The 22,158-nt window shown below is 44.6% G+C and overlaps 1 protein-coding gene across 3 annotated transcripts in view; it reads right to left on the bottom strand.

The window, feature by feature from the left end:
* Positions 1 to 22,158, bottom strand: part of LOC135048735 (uncharacterized) — a 1,076,079-nt gene that overhangs the window by 910,237 nt on the left and 143,684 nt on the right. For all 3 annotated transcript variants that reach the window (XM_063955577.1, XM_063955578.1, XM_063955576.1), the window contains exons 4-5: positions 9,480 to 9,536; positions 7,972 to 8,032 (exon numbers count right to left, since the gene is read on the bottom strand). In XM_063955577.1, the coding sequence (XP_063811647.1) occupies positions 7,972 to 8,032; positions 9,480 to 9,536 (118 nt within the window). The remainder of the gene's footprint in view (positions 1 to 7,971; positions 8,033 to 9,479; positions 9,537 to 22,158) is intronic.

Genomic DNA, 22,158 nt, shown 5'->3' with positions numbered 1-22,158 from the left:
CCACTTCCACCCCCCCTCCACCCACAGCATCTACAGACACCCTCCCCCATCCGCAGTCCCCCCCGCACCCGCTACATTCTGTACATCATGCCCTGCAGGTGCTGTTCACGCCGTCGCAAGGGGCTGCGCCTCCTTCACCATCGCACGCCCTTTCATTGTGCAATATTTAACCACTAACAAAGGAATGCAGGTAATACTACATATAATACAAATAATGAACCCCAGAAAGGCATTCAAGGGTTAAGGGGGCGTAGCCCCTTGCGACGGTGTGAAGAGCGCCCGTAGGGCGCGACGAAGCACCTAGTTATTATTATAAGCAGCATTAAGAAATTATAGTTAAAGCCAAAATCACTGGAAATTTGATCAAAAAGACAATGAAGGTTTAGATAATTGAAGTCAATCATTTACGTCACTGGCAGTGGAAGTTAAGCTGACATGGAAATCCATAAAAATAGATCAGCAAATACAGTTTCACAGTGTGACAATGGCAGTGACAGGCCTCTTGCTTTGTCCCTCCAGTTTGTAAATGAACCCCATAATCTGTTATTCTTCACGCATGAAAAAAATAGGTTAACTCAAAGTAAGGAACGTGGAAAGTATTTCATAGTGATAGATGCTCTACTTTGGTGCTTCAGCATTTCAAAGAGGTCAATTCATCAGTAAATTCATCAGTTTTTTACAACTGCTGTTCCATGCTTTAAACTACCAGCTGTTCTGTGTTTGAAAACCACAAAATGTGTCCTCTGGGATTAGGGGTGAATTTTGGTTTGGTTTTTAAACACACAAATCGAGACTTTTTACACTAGGTGCATGGCTAGGGAATAGGAGAAACACATGCATCTGTCTCTTTTCTAGCTCCTGTAATGCAGAGGCAGATTACTTGATTAAAGTCTTACCCCCTGTTGTGCTCTGAAACTTAATTAACTAGGTATTCCCACACACAGAAATATGACGAGGAGCCATGGGAGATTTATAGAAACACTTCTAAATAATTTATGCATGCTTCAATGCTTCACCTTCAGTTCAGACACACACTCGCTTTGTGAAATACCGAAGCTTTCTGTACATTATTTCCTCTGATGCATTTATCTTGTTACATCAGTGCGAGATATAACTCCTGTAACGAAACAGTAAGTGGGACATGACTACTCCAGGGAACGCCATCCTGCTCTATGTTCTGTTTCAGTGGCCTGGACTATGGCACACCTGGAACCCTGTTATACCTCCTATGCTTGGACTGGGGAAATCCTGTGAGAATGGCATGGGTGTGAGAAACTTTTAGGGCCACTTTGAGGTCCTTATTGTATTAGGGGAGTGTGCATTCTCTTTTGCCAGCATCTGAATAGAACAATGGGTGCAAACAATACAAGTATGATATGTATGTACAATCGTAGTGCAGGAAGTTATGGTACAGGCCTGCATCATAGGTAATGGTATGGCAGCACCATAGGTAATCCAGGTATGCATGCAAAGCGTCAACCAAAGGTGGGCACCACAAAACAATGAACTAGCGCAACATAGCTACAGATCCAAGATGGCGTTGGTGCCCATGCACTTTATTCACCTTGCACTCCACCAAGCGACCAGCCCCATGACTGAGCAGGCATCCTCTTCCAGATGGAAGAAGCAGAGAAGGTAGTAGGGGAGGGGGAGTTGTGCATACACAAATCTCAGGGGCATATGGACATGTAGTGCAGGAAGGTAATGGGTGAGCCAGCAGTATAGTGAAGGCAGGTAGGGTTAGTGTAGTGCAGGGAGGTAATGCTATATAGAGGAGACCAAGATACAAGATCAAATAGAATTAGCACTAAGGTTCATAACTCACACTTCAAGTTCGGCAAGGAAGGGAGGTGCAAGGATGATCTGAGATTGGTAGGGTGGTAAAGCAGTTTATACAATAGCTGAGGGTGCAGAGTGGGAGGCATAGTGCCTCTTTGACTCATGGACCCATATGCACTGCAGATCCTGTACCCATAACAGATAAGTTACTGCACAGGATACACATGTTTAAAAACTTCTGAATTCAGAGATGCCTTTATAGGGAAGATATTTAGGGCACATTCTATTTGGTATTTAAGGAGTACTGGCAATGGTGATGTATGCAATGGTAACACAGGAGTTTAGGTCACATGCAGTTATACTCATCAGTGCCGGCACTTGGTAATATATGCATTAGAAGTGCAGTGATTGAAATCATGTGCTATTTCTGTTGGAATAATACTGGCAGTCGGTGGTATGCAATTATAACACCAGGACCTTGTGCTGCATGTTATTTCTGTTCAAACAGTATAGGCAATCAATAATATGTGCAATCTCATTACAGGGATTTATATCACATGATATTTATGTTGAAACAATGAGGACAAGTAACAGTATATGATGTTATAATACCACAATTCATATCACATTCTATTTATGGTCAGACATTACTGACAGTCTCTGTTTACAGTTATAGCACATGGACAATATATTGAATGATATTTATGTTCAGACAATAGGACAATTAATATTATATGTGATTATAAAATAGGTAATTTTATCACAGGCTAGTCAAGAAGATCACACATTATGGGCAATTAATAGTATATGTTATTATAAGTACAGCAGTTTATATGACATACTATCTATACTACATAAGGAAAAATATGTGGACACCCAAATATCACAGCTATATGTGCTTGCTGAACATCCCATTTCAAAAACATGGTCATTAATATAGTGTTGGTTCTACCATTACTACTCTAATAACCTTAACTCTTTTGAAAAGGGTTTCCACTGGATTTTGGAACATGACTGTAGGGATTAGCATTCATTCAGCCACAAAAGGGTTATAGGGATTGAACGATGACCCGAAATCTGCATTCCAAGTCTTCTCAAAGGTGTGCAATGGGGATGAGGACAGGGATCTAAGTAGTTCAGTCAAAATCTTCCAAATCAAATTTGGCAAACCATTCTTTTTTTTTTTATAGGCTTAGCTTTGTGCAGGGGATCATTGTCATTGATAAAGAAACAAGGGTCTTCGCTACACTATTGTCACAAAGTTGGAAGCAAATAATTCTCTATACTGTCACTGCATGCTGTAGCATTAAGATCTCCCTTCACTGGAACTAAGGGGCCTGGGACAAAAAAGACAAACTGCCCTGACCATTGTTCTTCCTATACCAAAGTTTACAGTCATCGTTTGTCATATTACCAAAAGTGTGTTTAGTCACACCAAAAGAACAGATTTCCACTGATCCAGAGTTCAAAGGAGAAGCTAAGGTTTGGCATTGTCCATGGTGATCTAAGGCTTGTGTGCTGCTTGACCATGGAAACCCAATCCATAAAGCTCCTGAGGAACAGTTCCTGTGCTGACGTTGCATCAGAAGACAGTCTGGAAATTGGTAGTGAGTGTTGCAGGCAAATGATAGTGAGCTTGTGCGACCTAATTAGAATCGCAGCTGAGCAAAATTGCTCCCAGACTATTCTACATAACAGCACTAACAGCTGACAGACGCAGTTCTATCAGGGCACAAATCTGAAGAATAACTTGTTGGAAAGGTGGTATTCCATGACAGATCCCCACTGAAAGTTACTCAGCTTTTCACTATAACCTATTCTATTGCTAATGGCTGACTATGAAATTTGCATGATTATATGCTTAATAAAAATGATTAAACAAAATAGAAGGGTTATCCATATACTGTTGGCTATGTAGTATATATAAAAATATTTTGGCCAATTTTTGGCGTTATACCATACATCTTATTAGCTGTGAAGTGACGCCGCCGTATTCTTATCTTCCACAGGTAAATTGAACCGTCACTACTCCCATCAGATGCAAGTGCTCTGTGATTCTGAAGCATAGCAGTGATTATACTGCAAATGTAAAATATCAATAGCTGATATACTGTAAGTAGTTTAAAATCTGTATTAGGAAATTAGAGTGAATAAGTGTTGGCATACTAGCCTCTCAATGGGGGTCATTCCGAGTTGTTCGCTCATTGCCGATTTTCGCTATACTGCGATTAGTCGCTTACTGCGCATGCACAAGGTTCGCAGAGCGCATGCGCTTAGTTATTTTACACAAAAGTTAGGTATTTTACTCACGGCATAACAAAACTTTTTCATCGCTGTGCTGATCATAGTGTGATTGACAGGAAGTGGGTGTTTCTGGGCGAAAACTGGCCGTTTTATGGGAGTGTGCGGAAAAACGCAGGCGTTCGAGTTGCAAAACACAGGAGTGGCTGGAGAAACGGGGGAGTGGCTGGGCGAACGCTGGGTGTGTTTGTGACGTCAAACCAGGAACGAAAAGGACTGAGCTGGTCGCAATGGCTGAGTATGTCTGGAGCTACTCAGAAACTGCGGGGTAATCGTTACGAGAAAATTAGCGATGCTTTCGTTAGCAATTCTGCTATGCTAAGATACACTCCCAGTAGGCGGCGGCTTAGCGTGTGCAATGCTGCTAAAAGCAGCTAGCGAGCGAACAACTCGGAATCACCCCCAATGTTAGACTTGATTAGCTCTTTTGTTATGGTGGTTAAATAAGGATCCACACATGTCTGTAGCCTCATTTATTTAGTGTAGGTTAGGTTGCTATGGTGTTTAGTGTCAAAGGTGTAAATTTACTAGGATGGGAGTTCTATTTAAGACGGGATGTTGCCCATAGCAACATCTACACTGAACTCCCTGTTTGGACATTGCAAGAATTTGCAAAAATACTGTATCTGAATGAATATATATATATATATATATATATATATATTTCAATTTGCATTTATTCCCTTGAAAGTCCTGCCTGCATTAGCACTGCTTTTTGCCAACCCTTACTTACTTCAACTTCTGACACAGTCTACATTAATATTCAGTTACTTCATCCATAAAATCTCCACATTTATGCCACTTAATAAGAAACTATTGTCGTTGTGCATAAGCATTTACCAACACTGTATTTCAGCAAATTTACTGCACTCTCTCATACAGCCTCTACTTCCAATTATCCTATTTACCACTTCCACAACATGACCATGTTTTCTACAATTCCCCCATCATCACTCAGTGTCTACCTAATCCTTTATTCTGCCCCATATTCTCACCTCTCTCCTCTTGCCTTAGTTTCCTCCTTCCCTTCTCTCTACTCCACTGTCTCCCTTCCAGCCGTCTGCTTCCTTCCCCCTCCTCTTCCTTTCCTCCAATTTAATTCACAACTCCATCACCATGGTCATACCACCCAACCACTAAGCACTACTCTTTCCCTCCTCTCCCTGCCATCTCACTACTTCTTTTCCCTATTGTCTCTCCTGCCCTGAACAAGCCACATCCCTACATAATACCTCCCTTACCTCTGCTCTTGACTCTGTTGCTCCAGCATCCACTATTCACCTTTTCAAACCCACACCTCAACCCTAGCATTCCAAAACTACCAGATACATGCAAAAGTGTTCACGAACGACAGTGGAGGAAATCACATTCTAAGGCCAACTTCCTCCATTTCAAATTTACGTTCTCATCCTACAATGATACCCTATCTAAACAGTGGTATTTCAAAAACCTCATCTCATCCCAGTGTCTCTTCATCACTTACAACTCCCTACTCTGCCCACCCCCTGCTTGCCTTCTCTCCTCACTCTCTGACCTTGACTTTGCCACCTACTTCACATCTAAAATTGACTCCATACATTAGCATACGTCCCTCCTTTCCCAGCCCATCCCTCATCCCATCCATCTCACAAACTCTGACTTCTTTATCCCCCTTGTCTGGAGATTACGTTAATCTGGTTTCCCCTCCCTCATTGGCTCTTTCCCCTTCTGAATCCTCTCGCCTTCTACCTGTTCTCAGCTTCCCACCTCTTCAAATTATCCCCTCAACAGGCATTGTCCACTCTGCATTCAAGCATGTCCTTGTATCCCCCATTTAAAAAAAAAAAAAACCTACACTTGATCCAAACACTCTCTTCAACTACTGGCCCATCTCTCTTCTCCCCGTTGCCTCCAAACTCCCTGAGCGCATTGTTTACAACAGACTTATTGGTCATCATTCCTCACACTTCCTGCTTGACCCATTTTAGTCTGGCTTCCATCCTCTCCACTCCACTGAAACTGCCCACACGAAAGTGAATGACCTACTTGCTGCTAAATCCAAGGGCCACTACTATATGCTCATTCTTCTTGACCTCTCATACTGTGGACCACCCTCTCATCCTGCAAATACTTCACTCACTTGGTCTATGTGAAACTGCCCTCTCCTGTCTGTCCTCCTACCACTCCGATTGTTCCTTCTATGTCTCCTCTTATTATTCCACCCTCCCCCTACCCCCCCCCCCCACACACACACTTTCCTATCAGTTGTCATGCGTGACTGCACATGATTGGTTGAGCATCTCATGGCAGGTGACATGCTGCCGTCATAATGCTCTGGTCACCCCCTCCTCTTCCTCCTTTAGTGCAACAGGTGTGTACAACATCAGATACTTCAGCAGAGCTGACTAAAGTAGCACAGTTGGAGAATAACTGCTTGACGGCCCTGAGGTCATGAATTCAAGTCCTCACAACAGGACTATCTCTGTGGAGTTTGTATGTACTACCCATGATTGCATGTGTTTAGTCCAGGTGCTCTGACGTCCTCCTACACTCTAAAAACATACTGGTAGGTTAATTGGCATATGTGTGTCCAATAGAGAATACAGTACGTAATAGGGAATAAGCTCCACTGGGCATGAACTGATATGAATGACTGTTAATAAATATATAATAAATAGAAGATGTGGAGTTTGAGACAGGAACAATTTCCTATGCAGTTTTCCAGTAACATTTAAGCTAGTAACACCTGCTAGCGTTCTTTCCACCAAACATATCAGTAGCAATTCCGTGGATTCTGGTTCATAGATGGTGGGTTACGTGTAGAGAGCATCTGTCTCCATGTTCAGCACAAATAGCTCGGTAACTTATATGTACTGTATGTGCATATAAAACACTGCTGGCTCTGCAGGCCACAGTCGGGTAATGTAACTCTGCAGCATAATTCTCCCATTTTGGATGTATAGCATGTTGGAGTGTATGGTTTGCAGCTGTACTATGACTTTGCATACCAGATATATTGCTGCGCCCAGCATGATGTACTACTGTGTCTGCCTCTTCATAGACTGTAATGTGCAAATCAGAACACTAGTTAACATTCACTCTTCCTTCCCCTGAAATTCATTTTGAGCTGCATGTAGTTCTATAAATCTTCCATCATTTTGTCGCTAGAGTCTGTTTAAGAGTAAGTGACATTTTAATGTTTGTCTCTTTCATGCTAGTGTTAAAGAGTCCCCAGTGGTCAGCTCAAAATACACAGACACACATGGCTGACTACAAGCTGCGTCCACTCGCCCCTGTGCGTTTCCATAGAAGCTAAAAATCCAACCCAAAACTGAACGCAGGGTGTATAATAGCATTTTTAATTTAGTCTCAAAGCTTAAACAGATTCATGGCTTTGGAAGATGGACTGATATTTCAATGCACACAAATTGGAATCACTAAATTACCAAACTACGAAAACAAAAACACATTCATCGGTGAAATCCACTTTCATACTGGATTACCCTTCTGGGACTATTGTTCATTTATTTTTCTTACTTAAATGTTATGCTTATTGTATATTATATGGTTTCTGGGGAAAACAAACCCACTTGCATCATTAGCATACACTTAAAATAAGGAAATTGTGTACACCTTTCTAGTGTGCTTTATGGCTAAAGTTACCTCTGCTGCCTTTTTGGTTTAAGACATTCCTATAAAATAACCCCATGATCTTTGTAGATTACAGCTCCAGAATGTTTTCCTTATAAGTTTTTCTCAAAAATTCAGTAAAAAGCCAGTTTCAATATGCAACAAGTCCTCCCCAATATAATGGACAGAACCAGAGAATTCCAATAAAAGCAATATGCTTGCTTCACACACATATGTTTGGTTTCCCATTATAAATGTAATTTAAAAAAAAAAAAAACTTACCAAAGTATGTTAGCCACCATGCTTGAAAATTGCAGAGGACACCATCTGGCAGCACTTCACTCTGGGGGAAAAAATGCTAATAAGAACAGTAGTTTTTTTTTATTCATTTTTTTATTTTTATTAACATTCATAAATGTTACATAGAATAACTGAACAACTGCAATGGGGTATATTGACTAAGCAGACGCTTTGTCAGTGGGTTTGCCTGTGTGATTTAAAACAGCAACAATAAGAAATGTAAAATACTCCAGGTTTTACATAATATAGCCCATGTCTGAACAGTGGGCCTGATTCAGGTTTGTTAGAAAAGCGAAAAAAGCACACAACTGGGCAAAACTGTGTTGCACTGCACGTGGGGCAGATGTACCATGTGCAGAGAGAGTTAGATTTGGGGTGTGTACAAACAAACTGAAATCTAAATTGCAATGTAAAAATAAAGCTTTCAAACATTTATGGGCTACATGCAAAAGCAGCTGGTATTTACCATGCACTGAAAAAATATAACCCACCCAAATCTAAATCTTTCTGCACATGTTACATCTGCCCGCCTGCAGTACCACATGGTTTTGCCCAGTTGTGTGTTTTCTTGTTTTGCTAACAAACCTGAATCAGGCACAGTGCTGTTAATAAGCAAAAACATTGCATTTATTAGGCGTAAGACACAAAATAAAAACATCCATTGTCTTTACTTTTAAAGGATCAAAAGGGAATCAAAAGGGAACCTGCTTACTTTCTGTGGATTGCAAATATCCTATATAAAAAAAGGCTAATGGTGCGCCTTACCGCTATGGTGGGAATTCAAGTGTTGTGCATGCTGGCAGCTACTAGATGGTGCCAAACGGAGCAATACAAGAGTTGCTCCATTCGAGCACACACAGCCGCCATCGCTGACATTACTGTTATGTTTTCATTTTGATTGGTAGTCAAAAGGGGGAATTCAAATGTTTGAAAAGTCAGTTGAGTATCTGTTTTAATTCAATACGCCATATTGTGCGAGAAGCCTGGTGCGAGTGATCCACCGGGTTCCGTGCAACTCTGCTAGCATCGAGTGCCCTTTTTTGCCACACATGGATCGATTTAGTTGAAACACAATGTGACTAGGCCGTACTAGGAGACTGTACTGATTCATTTTATATGCGACACTTGTATACGTATTATGTGTGACTGAATCTGTACAACAGAACTTATATTGGATAAAAGCTGCGGCTGCTACTTTGTATCACTTCGTATACAGATTCCAAAACATAGTCGCACACAAGTGTCACATATCAAATTAATCAGCACAGTCTACTGGTGTGTCTTAGCCATGTTGCGTTGTGACTAAGAAGCAAGTTTGGCAAATGAGACACAGAAAAGTTGCCCACGCTAGCAGAGCCTCACGGGACCTGGCACAACAAGAGGGGCTGTTTGGCGCCAGTGCAGTAATGATGTATGAGGACACCACTGTATTCAAGCTATCAAATAAACCCACAAATAAGAAGCAGAAGAATAAAATACAGAGCTCTTACCATAATGTAAGCTATGCTGTCAAAGAAAGCTGCCACAGCCAAACTCAAAATCATTTTCTGTCAATGAGAAATGTGTTACATATTAGTACAAACAACAACTTAAACATCACTACTTATATTTCAGTGATATTTAAAAGGTAATGATTTTTTTTAATTTGTGAGACTAATGAGAAAATTTTGTCTTTATCATTTAAATCCAGATCTCTTCAGTCTACGTATGTGAGTTAATTAAATGATGGAAAATAAGGTAATATACTTGCAGTCTGAAATCATGAGAAGCAATAGAGGTGATTGATACGGAACAAGGGATAGAGCAGACTCATTTCATAAATCCAATATATTCAAATTTATGGAGAGCTGGAAGCACATACATGCAATTTATTCCTGCAATTATAAGAAAGATTGCATGTAATCAGATTCCATTCCTTCAAGTATGTGTCTGGAAAATCTCAGGTTTGACATTCAAGAAGAAGCTCCCCTAGCCCAGAAGGAAAAAATGGCAACACATTCCCTGCTGTAATGCAGTGCAAATGGGCAAACACCTCATGCTACTTACACGCACTGGCCAGCTCTATGTTTACACTGCATTATAAGTTTGGACTAGGCCGGTCCATCCTCAAATTCCCACCGTGCAGTAGTAAAGGGGTTTTCCAGGTGCAACCAAGTAGCTGGATTTCCCTATACCCCCCAACTTTAAAATGTTTCCTTCAGGAAGAGTGTCCAGAGGGGAGATGGAGTTGACAGCGTGGGTGGAAGGGATGGGCGCTTCTCATTAGGTCTGACACATTATTATTATTATTATTCCTCCACATATTGCACATTTCACTAGGTGACCAACTAACCAGGTATCTGTAGGAATCCCCAACAATTCAAGGTTCCCCTGACATTTCAGGAGAATAGGTAACTATGGAATTTACTCTCAACTCTAAATGCAAAGCTATTTTACCAGTTCACACATCACCTATGCATTGAGGAGAGCTGTACCTTGCCCCCTGAGTGATGATTTTTCTTTCTGTCACCAGCAGTCACTAATGCCCATAGCCCTAATCTACCCGTAATGTCTAACCCCAATCCTCCCCCAGCAGCCTAACGCTAACTAGTGCCTTTCAATAACCCCCCTCTCCCTTCAGCCTAACGCAAACCCATTGCTTCAGCAGCCTAACCCCCAGCTCCTGCAGCCTAAACCTAATAGTGCTTTCGACAGAAAGTTCACATTTACATGTCAACATTTTTTTCTTCTTCACGTGTTACAGGATGTTGGCATATCCATGGGTCACAAAGTTTCAATGATTCAATTAGTAAAGACAGGGGAGAAGAAGAAGATCCCCGTTCCCCATCCCCACCTGAACCAGAAGACCTGTCCAAAGCTCTAGACAAAATACAGTTTTAGTCGCCCCCCAGAACTAAGTCACCTTTCTGCCCAGGCTTACAATTTAACATATATATCAGTAAAAATAGGATTTTAATTACCTACCGGTAAATCCTTTTCTCGTAGTCCGTAGAGGATAACGGGGTCCACATTAGTACCATGGGGTATAGAAGGGTCCACTAGGAGCTCTTTAGGAATCAATAGTGTGCCATGGATCCTCCCTCTATGCCCCTCCTACCAGACTCAGTCTAGAAACTGTGCCCGAGGAGACGGACATATCCTGAGGAAGGATGTAACAGAACAGTGGTGAGATTCGAACCAGCACACACAAACAAGAGGAAAGCCATGCTAACCAAACTTGAACAGGAACAGCAACAGCTGAACCAACAACATTACTTAATGAAGTAACAGTGCAGGAAACATGAAGCAATGGGCGGGCGCCCAGTATCCTCTCCGGATTACGAGAAGCGGATTTACCGGTAAGTAATTAAAATCCTATTTTATCTTACGTCCTCGTTCATCGTTGGTGTCGGGTCGTTTATACATGCATGCTAATATAAACAATCTTGTCCATATTAGCAGAGCATGCAGGGCTTTGGGGCTGTGTGACGGGGCCATCACCCCCCTCCACGCCGCCGGGTCACCCGTATCGGCCATCGGGCATCTCTGCGGCCAATCGCGAGGTGTGTAGAGCCCTGTTCATGTCATGTCACTGGTGCCGGGCTGGGTGGGCACTGTATGATGTACTGTAAGTGGTAGTGAGGTTAGTGAGACAGTGACAGGAGCAGCCCGGCAGCAGTGATAGATGGTCGCAGCTGCCTCTGAACCTCCTCCCGCTCCGTCGCCACCACTGCTGGGGGTCCCGATGTGACAGGCTGGTAAAAGAGGCAATGTGTAAGGGTCCAATGCCGGGTCACACACGGGAAGGACCCGTTTCCAATTCTCAGGTGCGAACTGGCATTGCGATGTGAAATGGGTATTATTCACCATGTACCTATCCACCATATATTACTCCATCCTCTACTGGTAATGTCATTCTTAACCTGTGCTCCATATTCACCATACCCCATAGCATACCATCATTTTCTCACTGTATTCCCAACCCCATTCAGACCCTGAATGCATACATCCTACCCCCATATATCCAATGCTCCTCCTGTACCCCACATATTCCACCCTCCCCTTGTACCTACATACACTATACTCTCCCAGGACCCATATATAATCCATCCGCCCCCATTCCCTCATACAATACCCCTCCACACACACATCCACCATCCTCCCCCGTACCTACACAAGATACCGGTAGCCATGACGGCCTCTAGTCTCTCACCCCATATCAGAGCCGGCCCTAACCAATATGATGCCCTAGGCAAGATTTTGGCTGGTGCCCCCTAGCTCCACCGCTGGTTCCGCCTCTGATCTTGCACCTCTTTCCCAGCACCATCACCCCTCACCCATAGCAGTCCTTATTTTGGTGTTTGTACCCCCTATATTTTAAATATGAACAGTTCGCACATTTGGCGCACAGCCCAAAAAGGGGTGTGTTTTTGCTGGCAAGAGGCATGACCACACAATGGTAACCCCAATTCCAATTACGCCACACAATGCTGCAACTTTATTCTTATTTGATCATGTGATAATGTCCATAATTCATATTACATCCCACAGTAGTATCACTTTACCTTAAACATTACTCCTCACAGTAGAGCCCCTTATTCACATTACATCATACTGAATTGCTCCTTATTCACATTACACCACACCATATTGTTCTTTATTCACATTAGATGACACAGTAGTGCCCATTCTATACATTACGCCACATAGTAGAGCACCTTATACACATAATGCCACACATTAGTAATGCATTTATACACATAATTCCACACAGTAATGCACCTTACACATATGAGACACATTATTAATGTCATTATAAACATAATGTGCCTTACACATTATGACAACCTTTATTAATGCCCTTTTACACATAATGTCCCTTACACATATGCCAAACATTATTAATGCCCTTATACACATAATGACACACATAGTGCCCCCTACACATTTGCTGCATATTATTAGTGCCCCTATACACATAATGACACACATACAGTAGTACCGTTACACATATGCCGCACATTATGACATAATGACACACATAGTGCTCCCTACACATATGTTGCACATTATTAATGCATTTTTACATGACACACATAATGCTCCTTACACATATTGTGAACACTACTGCACAACCAACCCACTCACATGCACACAGCACTCACACTGCCACTAACACTGTGACCTCTGCCTCTGCTTGGATACAGATGTGTCCTCATAAATCTTGCCTCAATGCTAACGTCGGGCACCTTTTCTTATGAAAATGCATCTTATTTGCATTGCTATGTGGCTAGGATGCACAAGCAGCTTCTGCCGATTAAAATGATATGCAGCATGCCTATATACTGTGTGAGACTGTGGCTGTATCTGCATATGAAATGCAACACACAGAATATAGGCATGCCGCATATCATTTTAATCAGCAGAAGCTGCTGGTGCCCCTAGGCATATCAAATGCCCTAGGCAATTGCCTAGTTTGCCTATGCCTATGGCCGGCTCTGCCCCATATGCTATGCTATCAGGCTGCCCATCAGCAGTGGATGCTGCCTCCCCCCCTGATAGCAACTACCTGCAGCACTGCCCCACAAAGTGCCAGCTGACAGGGGCAGTCCAGCAGCAGTGATGCAGTGATGCATTGCTGCGGCTGCCCCTGGTCCTCTTCCCAGCTCCTGCACTATCACTGCCGCCAACACAGATCCATGGAGGCAGATGAAGGTGATCGCCGGTGAGGGTGCCGGTGGGGATGTGCGGGGCTGCGCTGATCGCAGGTGGTGGAGTGCGGAATTGCCACGATCGCGGGTGCAGGAATGCCGCGATCACGGGTAGCGGGTTGCCCTGCTCGCGGGTGGAGTGTAGGGTTGCCACAATAGCTAGTGGGGCTGCAAAGGATGTTCCCCCAGCACTGATCACCTCTGGCCCTGCTGCGGACATGCATACCAGGCAGTGAAGAAGTAGGCGGACACTGTGGCCAGTGTCCGCCTACTTATCGTTCAGTTGGGGGGGAAAGTATCCCCTACACCTGAACGATTAGTTGGGAAAATCAAACAGGTTTGATTTTCCCAACTAGTTGGACCAACCGTTTCTGGACGTTTTTTAGCGTGTGGGAGCAAACGGCTGAGAATCGTTTCCTCCCACACACTGCCAGATTATTGTTTCAACCAGCCAACTATATCGCCCTGATGTATGGCTAGCATAAGATATAGCTTATTCAAAGAGTAACAAACACAATTTGACAGCAGATAAGAACCATCTAGCCTGCCCCTTTTTTTACCATATTTTTATCTCGAACCTTATTTGATCCTTATTTCTTTGTAAGGATAGCCTTATGTCTATCCCATGCATGTTTAAATTGCTCTACTGTCTTATCCTCTACCACCTCTGATGGGAGGCTATTCCACTTGTCCACTACCCTTTCTGTGAAGTAATTTTTCCTCAAATTTCCCCTGAACCTACCTCTCTCTGGTCTCAGTGCATGTCCTCGTGTCCTATTGCCGGGGACATGCGCAATTCAGAGGGAGGGTGTGGGGGCCCCTAATGTTCGTGTGTGTGTGCGGGGCCCTGGACGACCGCCTCTGTTGGATCCAGCCATGGTTGCAAGCGTAAACCACAATGTTGTCATTAGTATCTGCACTTGCACCAGTCCAATGCTACTGTAGGTGCAAGAGATCTGTCAGAAACAAACTTCCCTTCCCTGTACGCACAACTTTGAGAGCCATTCAAAACAATGGTTTGTAGTACAGGACAAACAATGGAAATGTATATAGGCAGATCCTGGGGGGACTCGAACAAAAAAATTGCTTTTAAATCAGTTAAAAAATATTAATTGTCCCGATATAGTGATAAATCTAATTATTGGATTTGAGCAACTGCTGTCCTTAATTCCCACTAAAGGAGATATTTCTGTAACAGTCAAGAAACAAAAGAACTTCAAGGTGAAATACAAAATAATACAAATGAAACAAAGAATCAAGTGGAAAACATTCTTTAAGGAATAAGTGCTTACCATAATAATGAAGTATAATTTATTCATCTAATGTATCTGTTATTTTGTAGATAGACAAATTATGAAAAAGTTTAGTAAAGTGAGGTCATGCAATGTACAACATTACTAGTGATAATCCTGAGATTATTTGGAGATAACAGTGTAAAGGATTTGCAATACAGAAGAGAGAGTTTCATCTTTACAGAAGGGGAGTCACATCTACACAGTACCAGTTGCATGCACCATGGCATGAGAGAAAGCAGCCGAAATGAACTGTTCATTGGTACATTAAAGAGAAGAGATGAGACAATAAATCTTGCTGTGGACACGACACTGCCAAATCTCAGTAATTTGTAGACTGAATCAACTGGACCTCTAAAATTGTGATAAAACGGTTTTAATTATGAGACCATAGTAAAATTGTTTATTCTAATTATTAAAAATTTTTTTTAAGACATTCAATCTGTAACATATTAAGGACAACTGGGACTTGATCTCCCCATGATTGCTGACTAGAAAACTGACACTACAGACACCATCGGCTAAAAGGTGCTAAAAGGTAATATTGTGCGAGTATGCCCGTTTTTTTTAAACCAGCAATCATTTACAAATGATTGCTGCTTTAAAAAATGGGCATACCTGTCAAACATGCACTTCTCCAGGTCAAGGCTTACCTGCTGCAAGGTGGATGGGGACATAACATGGCACCTAGTTAATTTTCAGACCCTTAGAATGTCAGCAGTGTAATGTCGGCACTACTGTTATTTATCACTTATTTACAGTGTGTAATTGATGTTAGGGTTAAGCAGATTAAATGGGTATAAAAATGGACATACCTGTAGGTAGATCGTGAGGGGAAAGTAAGATACATTCACAGATTTACACATCAATGTCAAAAAAAACATTTCTTTACTGTTAATGTTATGCTTATATATAAGTGATCCTACTATATATATGTATATCTGTATATATTTACACACACATCGGTAGTGAGAAATAATATGTACATTGGTGGCCAGTGCTGTAGAGAAGTCTCTGGAGGTCCCACAATCCTAGCTGTCAATCACCCAGAGTGAGATGGGGTGATAGCCAGTGAGCAGAGCCTATCACCCAGAGGGCTGGATGTACTAAGCCTTGAAAGTGATCATTTCACTGTGATAAATTATCAGCCAACCAATTGTCATTTTTCAAACACAGCCTGTGACATGGCAGTTAGGAGCTGATTGGCTGGTACTTCATCACAGTAAAATTATCACTTTTCAAGGCTTAGTACATCACGCCCAGAGTGAGATGAGATCAGGGCTAGGTTAACAATAGGGCGGATGGAGCTGCAGCTCCAGGCCCCTCATTGAAAATAGGCCACAGGGTCCCTGAAGTGCAGTCAGCCAGTGTGGATAGGAGAAAATACTTTTCTCCCGTCATCACTGATTACTCAGCAACAGCAAATGCCTCCCTCCCGGCCAAAGCTCCTCCTATCACCTCCAGACTGCCCGCAGCCATGCACAACCAGTCCCCTTCCCTGGGTTTCCTGAAGCTCCGCCCAGGACAGTGATAAGCCCCGCCCCTGGGTGGCCTGCAACTGTGCTTTCTCAGACTCTCCAAGGCTCTGCCCCCATGCAATCTAAAGCTCAGTCCTCGGCTGCTCCACTCCTTCCACATTGAGGATAAAGACACCATCCCTTCCCCCGGGAAGCACGAAGCCCCGCCCATATGTTTCATTAGCCCCACCCCCTGGAAGTTAGCAGCATGTCCCCTTGGGTCATCAGAAGTCCTACTTATTCAGCTGCTGTCAGTCCTGGTTCTCTCCTTCTACATTGCTGCCAAACAGTGGTGTGAACTTTATGAAGTGTTCAGCAGCTGTTGTCTGTCATTGGCCTGCTGTGGTTCTACAGAGAGAGGTACTTAGTGGCAATATCTAGTAGTGGATACTGTTGGGGCACTGTTAGAGGCAGAGGCATGACAAGGGCAGAGCGAGCAGGGCTCATGTCCTGGGCATATGGCTGAGGGGGGGCAGCGCCGCTGGCCAGAGCAGTGTACATCTGGCGGAGTATGATTTTGCAGGGTGTTTTTTACATAATGTACTATGTACTCCACCTCCCAGTGCTGACGACCATCCGGGGTTGCCTGTGCGGTATGGGTAGACGCCACTGGATCAATGAGAGTAGGAGGCAGGATGTAGTCCGGCCAACAGGAGCCAGGTGGGGTGGGATTCAAGTAGCCAAACTTTAGAGGCAGCGTATTGGGTGGGTGGGCAGATGCCAAGGAAGCTACATACTAGTGTCTGCAATGGGCTGGTGCCAGAGTGGGACTTGATGGGCAGTGGCGTGACATGCGTGCCAAACATGCACAGTATGGTGGTGTGGAAAGGTAGTGCAGTACGGTGGTGTGGGAAGGTAGCGCAGTACAATGGTGTATGAAGGTAGCGCAGTAACGTGATGTGGGAAGGTAGTGCAGTAATGTGGTGTGGGAAGGTAGTGCAGTACAGTGGTGTGGGACGGTAGCGCAGTATGGTGGAGTGGGAAGGTAGCGCAGTACGCTGGTGTAGGAAGTTAACGCAGTATGGTGGTGTGGAAAGGTAATGCAGTATGCTGGTGTGGGAAGGTAGCGCAGTAATGTAGTCCGGTAAGGTTGCACAGTATGATGGTGCGGGAAGGTAGCGCAGTAATGTGGTGTAGGAAGGTAGTGCTGTAGTGTGGTGTGGGCAGGTAGCATAATACGGTGGTGTGGGGAGGTAGCGCAGCATGGTGGTGTGGGAAGGTAGTGCAGTAATGTGGTGCGGGAAGGTAGCACAATACAGTGGTGCGGAAGGATACTGCAGTATGGTGGTGTGGAAAGTAGTGCAGTACGGGGGTGTGGGAAAGTAGCGCAGTACGTGGGGTGCGAAAGTAGTGCCGTATGATGGTGTGGGAAGGTAGCTCAGTAATGTGGTGTGGGAAGGTATTGCAGTATGGTGGTGTGGGGTGATAGGTGTAGTGCGGGAATGTAGTCCTGAGAGGTACTGCAGTGAAATAGTGTGGAGATGTAGTGTGGGAAGCTAGCGTAGTGATATACAGGAATGTAGTGTGAATCACAGTGATATAGTGTGGGTATGTAGTGCAGTGTGGGGATGTAGTGTGGGGAAGTAACACAGTAATGTAGTGTGGGGAGGTAGCGGAGAGGGCGTATTGATGTAGTGTGGGGAGGTAGTGCAGTAATATAGTATGTCACCACACACCCCCTACCCACTCGGTAGAACTTCTCTATGGCACTTATCACACTACCTGCGACGGCACATAATAGGCTTTTCCTAAATCTCAGCTCCAGGCCCATGTGGACTCTACTCTGGCACTGGATGAGATGACTGCTAGTGTGCGGGGCCTATCACCCAGAGTGAAATGGGGTGATTGCCAGTGGGCAGGGCCTATCGCCCAGACTGAGATGAGATGATTGCCAGTGGGCAGGGCCTATCATCCAGAGTGAGATGGGGTGATTGCCAGTGAGTGGGGCCTTACCTCACGGCACGGTATAAAAGAGCTGTCAGTTGTCTGGAGATCCCTGCCTCCAGTGCTCACCTCTTCCCCCTTGTGTCCCGATCGGTCACTGCGACATGCACTGAAAGCAGGCTATTGGGCACAGTGGAGAGGGAGCAAGGATGCATAGAGGAGGCAGAGGAGAATAGGAGGTGTGTGGCAGAGTTGGTCTGAGGGCTAAGCTCACTATAGAGATGGTCACCCGGACAGCTGCAGTCAAGGCTCTGGCAACAGCTTGGGCAACGCTATGTGTGACAGGAGAAGATGTAGCTTCCTGTCAGAGGCACAGAGAGCGACTTCAGTGAGCTGAAAGGTGGGCTGACAGCCTGTTAACCCACAGCAGCAGCTAGGAGGAGTCGGGGGAGTGGCCTCATCTGCCCATAGACAGGAGAACTCTAGCACTGATGTTGTGAGACCTAATTGAAATGCCCTGTACATTCCAGATAGCAGCAATTGTCAGGATTAGGGCATTGCCAAAGTTATACCACAGCTGATTGAGGGGCAGCATAGTATTTCAGGATTAGGGCATTGCCAAAATTGTACCACAGCTGACAGGGGGGGCAGCATAACATTGCACTTTTAACAGACACTCAGCAGCCATTCACAGATACACAGACACACACATTGTTAATGCTTAAAAGCACACTGAGACTTGCTACCAAGGAAAAACAGAAAACACAGGGGCTAAGGGGGTCATTCCGAGTTGATAGCTCGCTAGCTACTTTTTGCAAAGGCATAGTCGCCGCCCACTGGGGAGTGTATATCTGCTGTGCATCGTACGGGTAAAAGCGGACTGTTGCTGTGCGATAGATTTAAAAAAGAATCCATTCGCACAGCCGATCGCAAGGAGATTGACAGGAAGAAGGCGTTTCTGGGTGGCAACTGACCGTTTTCTGGGAGTGTCGGTGAAAATGCAGGCGTGTCCAGGCGTTTGCAGGGCGGGTGTCTGACGTCAATTTCGGGACCGGACAGGCTGAAGTGATCGCAAGGGCTGAGTAAGTTCTGAGCTACTCACAGTTGTTCAATTAAACTGTTGCTTAATTAAACAGCCATGACATAAGACTTTGTTATAAATATATTTCAGGCAGCCAGGGCAGAGATATTGTCCTAGAAATGTGCTAGTATCTGAAGTACAAATGAGGGAGTTCATAGGATCGCATGGTATATGTACCAATTGCCAGCAGCGTTACAAGGGACACTGTAATTGTTAATAGAAATACTGACAGATTTGCCTTGCTACTTTTGGCCTGATACAATTGTAGCCACAAACATTTATAGCAGAGGGACTATTCGTTCTGTTGATACAGAGAAATCAGCTATGAGGCTACACTATAAAGGTAACTCCTTCATACTTGTAGGACTTCAACGTAGAAGACCCCAATGTGTGCACCACCTCAATTTGACTAGTCAAACAACAGACTAAACATTATACTGCAATATAATCTAGAATAAATTAAATATAGAAAACACAGCGCTTATGCTAAACCACCAAAAAATCTGTTAATTATTAACAATTTTAAAACACATCAAATTCCTGCTGCTCCCACCGGTGGTACTGTTCCACCAATTAATAGAAAGCACAAATGGATTTAATCAAGGGAGCGCTGAAACCAAAATCAATTTATATCACAGATTTATTACAGTCCACATACAAAACAACAGTTAAAACAAATTAAAGGATAATATCCGGATATTTAAAACAATATTGTGCACTCAATAATCCATCCCATGCCCTGAGCTCAGATTTAATGAATGTCCGTTTATTTATAAAGGTCCGTTCAAACCCCGCTTGATAAATTTAATTGTATCTGACTGTAGCCACGTTGTGATGGTGATAAAACAGATACAAACAGTCTCTTTGCATTCAAGCAAATAGTTACAGTCACTGTAAAAGCTTTTGATACGTAGCGGGAGGGGGAGAGCGCTGTGTGGTGAATGTCTTACACAGCGGTATGCTACGACTCCTTGATCATCCCAGCCGCAGCCCGTCTTAGACAGATACTCACAGCCACCTCGGCTTCCCATGGGGTGCGGACCATCTTTCGCTCGGTCACGCTATTGCTTTGTCCCCAGTTGTATGTCTCGTAAGAGAGGTACCAAAAGCATGTAAGTATGATAGGACAGAGAACAGATAAAGGAGGCAGACAAGAGACAACAGAGGAGCAAGCATTAAAGTCATAGTTGCCTACCTTAAAAGTCTCCTCTTCAGGAGAAACCCTGAGAGGAAACACTGCTTGCACTGTCGGAGGCGGAGCTGGAATGTCACTCACCAGGCCCAGCCCCCAGAAAGCTGCGATTCGCAGGTCCGTGAGGAGGGGGTGAGGCTAAACACATGAATTTTTAGTAATTAAGCCTCGCCCCATCCTCGAATCCCAGGTATAATCACCTCATCCTGCCTACTTCACTAGGAAGCAGGCGGAATGTTGGAGATATTGCCACTCGTGAGTGTGGGGGACTGGCCGAAAAATTGAGAATCTCCTACAATTTGCAGCAGTGTAGGCAATAGGATTAAAGTTGAACACAAAAAAACCCCCAAGATGAACAGTGTGGGAGCATATATAAATTAAGTCAGCAAAGATTACAGTAGATGGCCTAAGCCACCGTAGCAATGCAATAATAAGGATAGTCTTTATATAATAACTAGGTGATTCATCGCGCCCTACGGGCGCTCTTCGCACCGTCGTAAGGGGCTACGCCCCCTTAACCCTTGCACACCCTTGTGGCGTGCAATATTTTTATTATATGGAGTATTACATCCAATCATAATTGTGTGAGTGGTTAAATATTGCACGGACAAAGGGCGTGCATTGGTAAAGGGGTGGAAGCCCATTGCAACGGCGTGAACAGCGCACGCAGGGCCTGGTGAATCACCTAGTAGGTGCTTTGGTTGGGGGAGTAGGGGGTGCGGGGAAGAGGCGGATGGGATCCTGGGGTGCCACGGGAGGGGCGGTTGCGGTGGTGCCGCAGGTGGGGGAGGGTGTGTGGGTGCCGCGGGTGGTGGTCCGGAGCCACTGCGGGTGGGGGAGGAGCAGTTCCGGGTTGCCCCAGGTGGGGGAGGGGTGGATGCGGTGGTATGGCGGGAGGTACGGGGTCGCTGTGGGTGGGGGAGGGGGTCTGGAGCTATCGCGGGCGCTGGAGAGGGTGTGTGGGGGTGCCGCGGATGGGGCTCGGAGGTACTGTGAGTGGGGGAAGGGCAGGTAATGCTTATCCTGCTTCTCCTCCTGTCAGCAGCTAAGCTGCTGTCCTCCCTTTGGCAGTGGCTCTCCCGGAGACTCGCACAGCAGCCAGTCACTATTGTTTGCGCCGGTGTCCCAACGCGCCGCATTACAGGGAACAAGATGTATGCAATAAACTACAGCTCCCAGCAGCCCTAAGGGGTGTAATGCTTCAGTGCTAAGGGCTGCTGGGAGCTGTAGTTTATGTAGTGCATCTACTTCCCTGTAATGCGGCGCATTGGGACACTGGTGCTAATAGTGACTGGCTGGCAGAACTGTGTGACTGGCTGAATCAATGTAAAAGGTGAGAGTGCTGTGCAGTGTCAGTGACACTGCACACAGGTCCTGCGCTAGCCGCACAGCAAAGGGATGCAGTGCAGGGAGGCACCAGGAAGGAGAGGCGTTCTCCCTGCTCTGCATCCCTGTGCTGAGCTGCTGCTGCTATCCCTGCTGCTGCTGTCACACATGCAGCGGCGCCGGTAGC

This window comes from Pseudophryne corroboree, chromosome 2, assembly GCF_028390025.1.
Source record: "Pseudophryne corroboree isolate aPseCor3 chromosome 2, aPseCor3.hap2, whole genome shotgun sequence".
Taxonomy (NCBI): domain Eukaryota; kingdom Metazoa; phylum Chordata; class Amphibia; order Anura; family Myobatrachidae; genus Pseudophryne; species Pseudophryne corroboree.
This window is presented reverse-complemented; position numbering and strand designations above follow the sequence as displayed.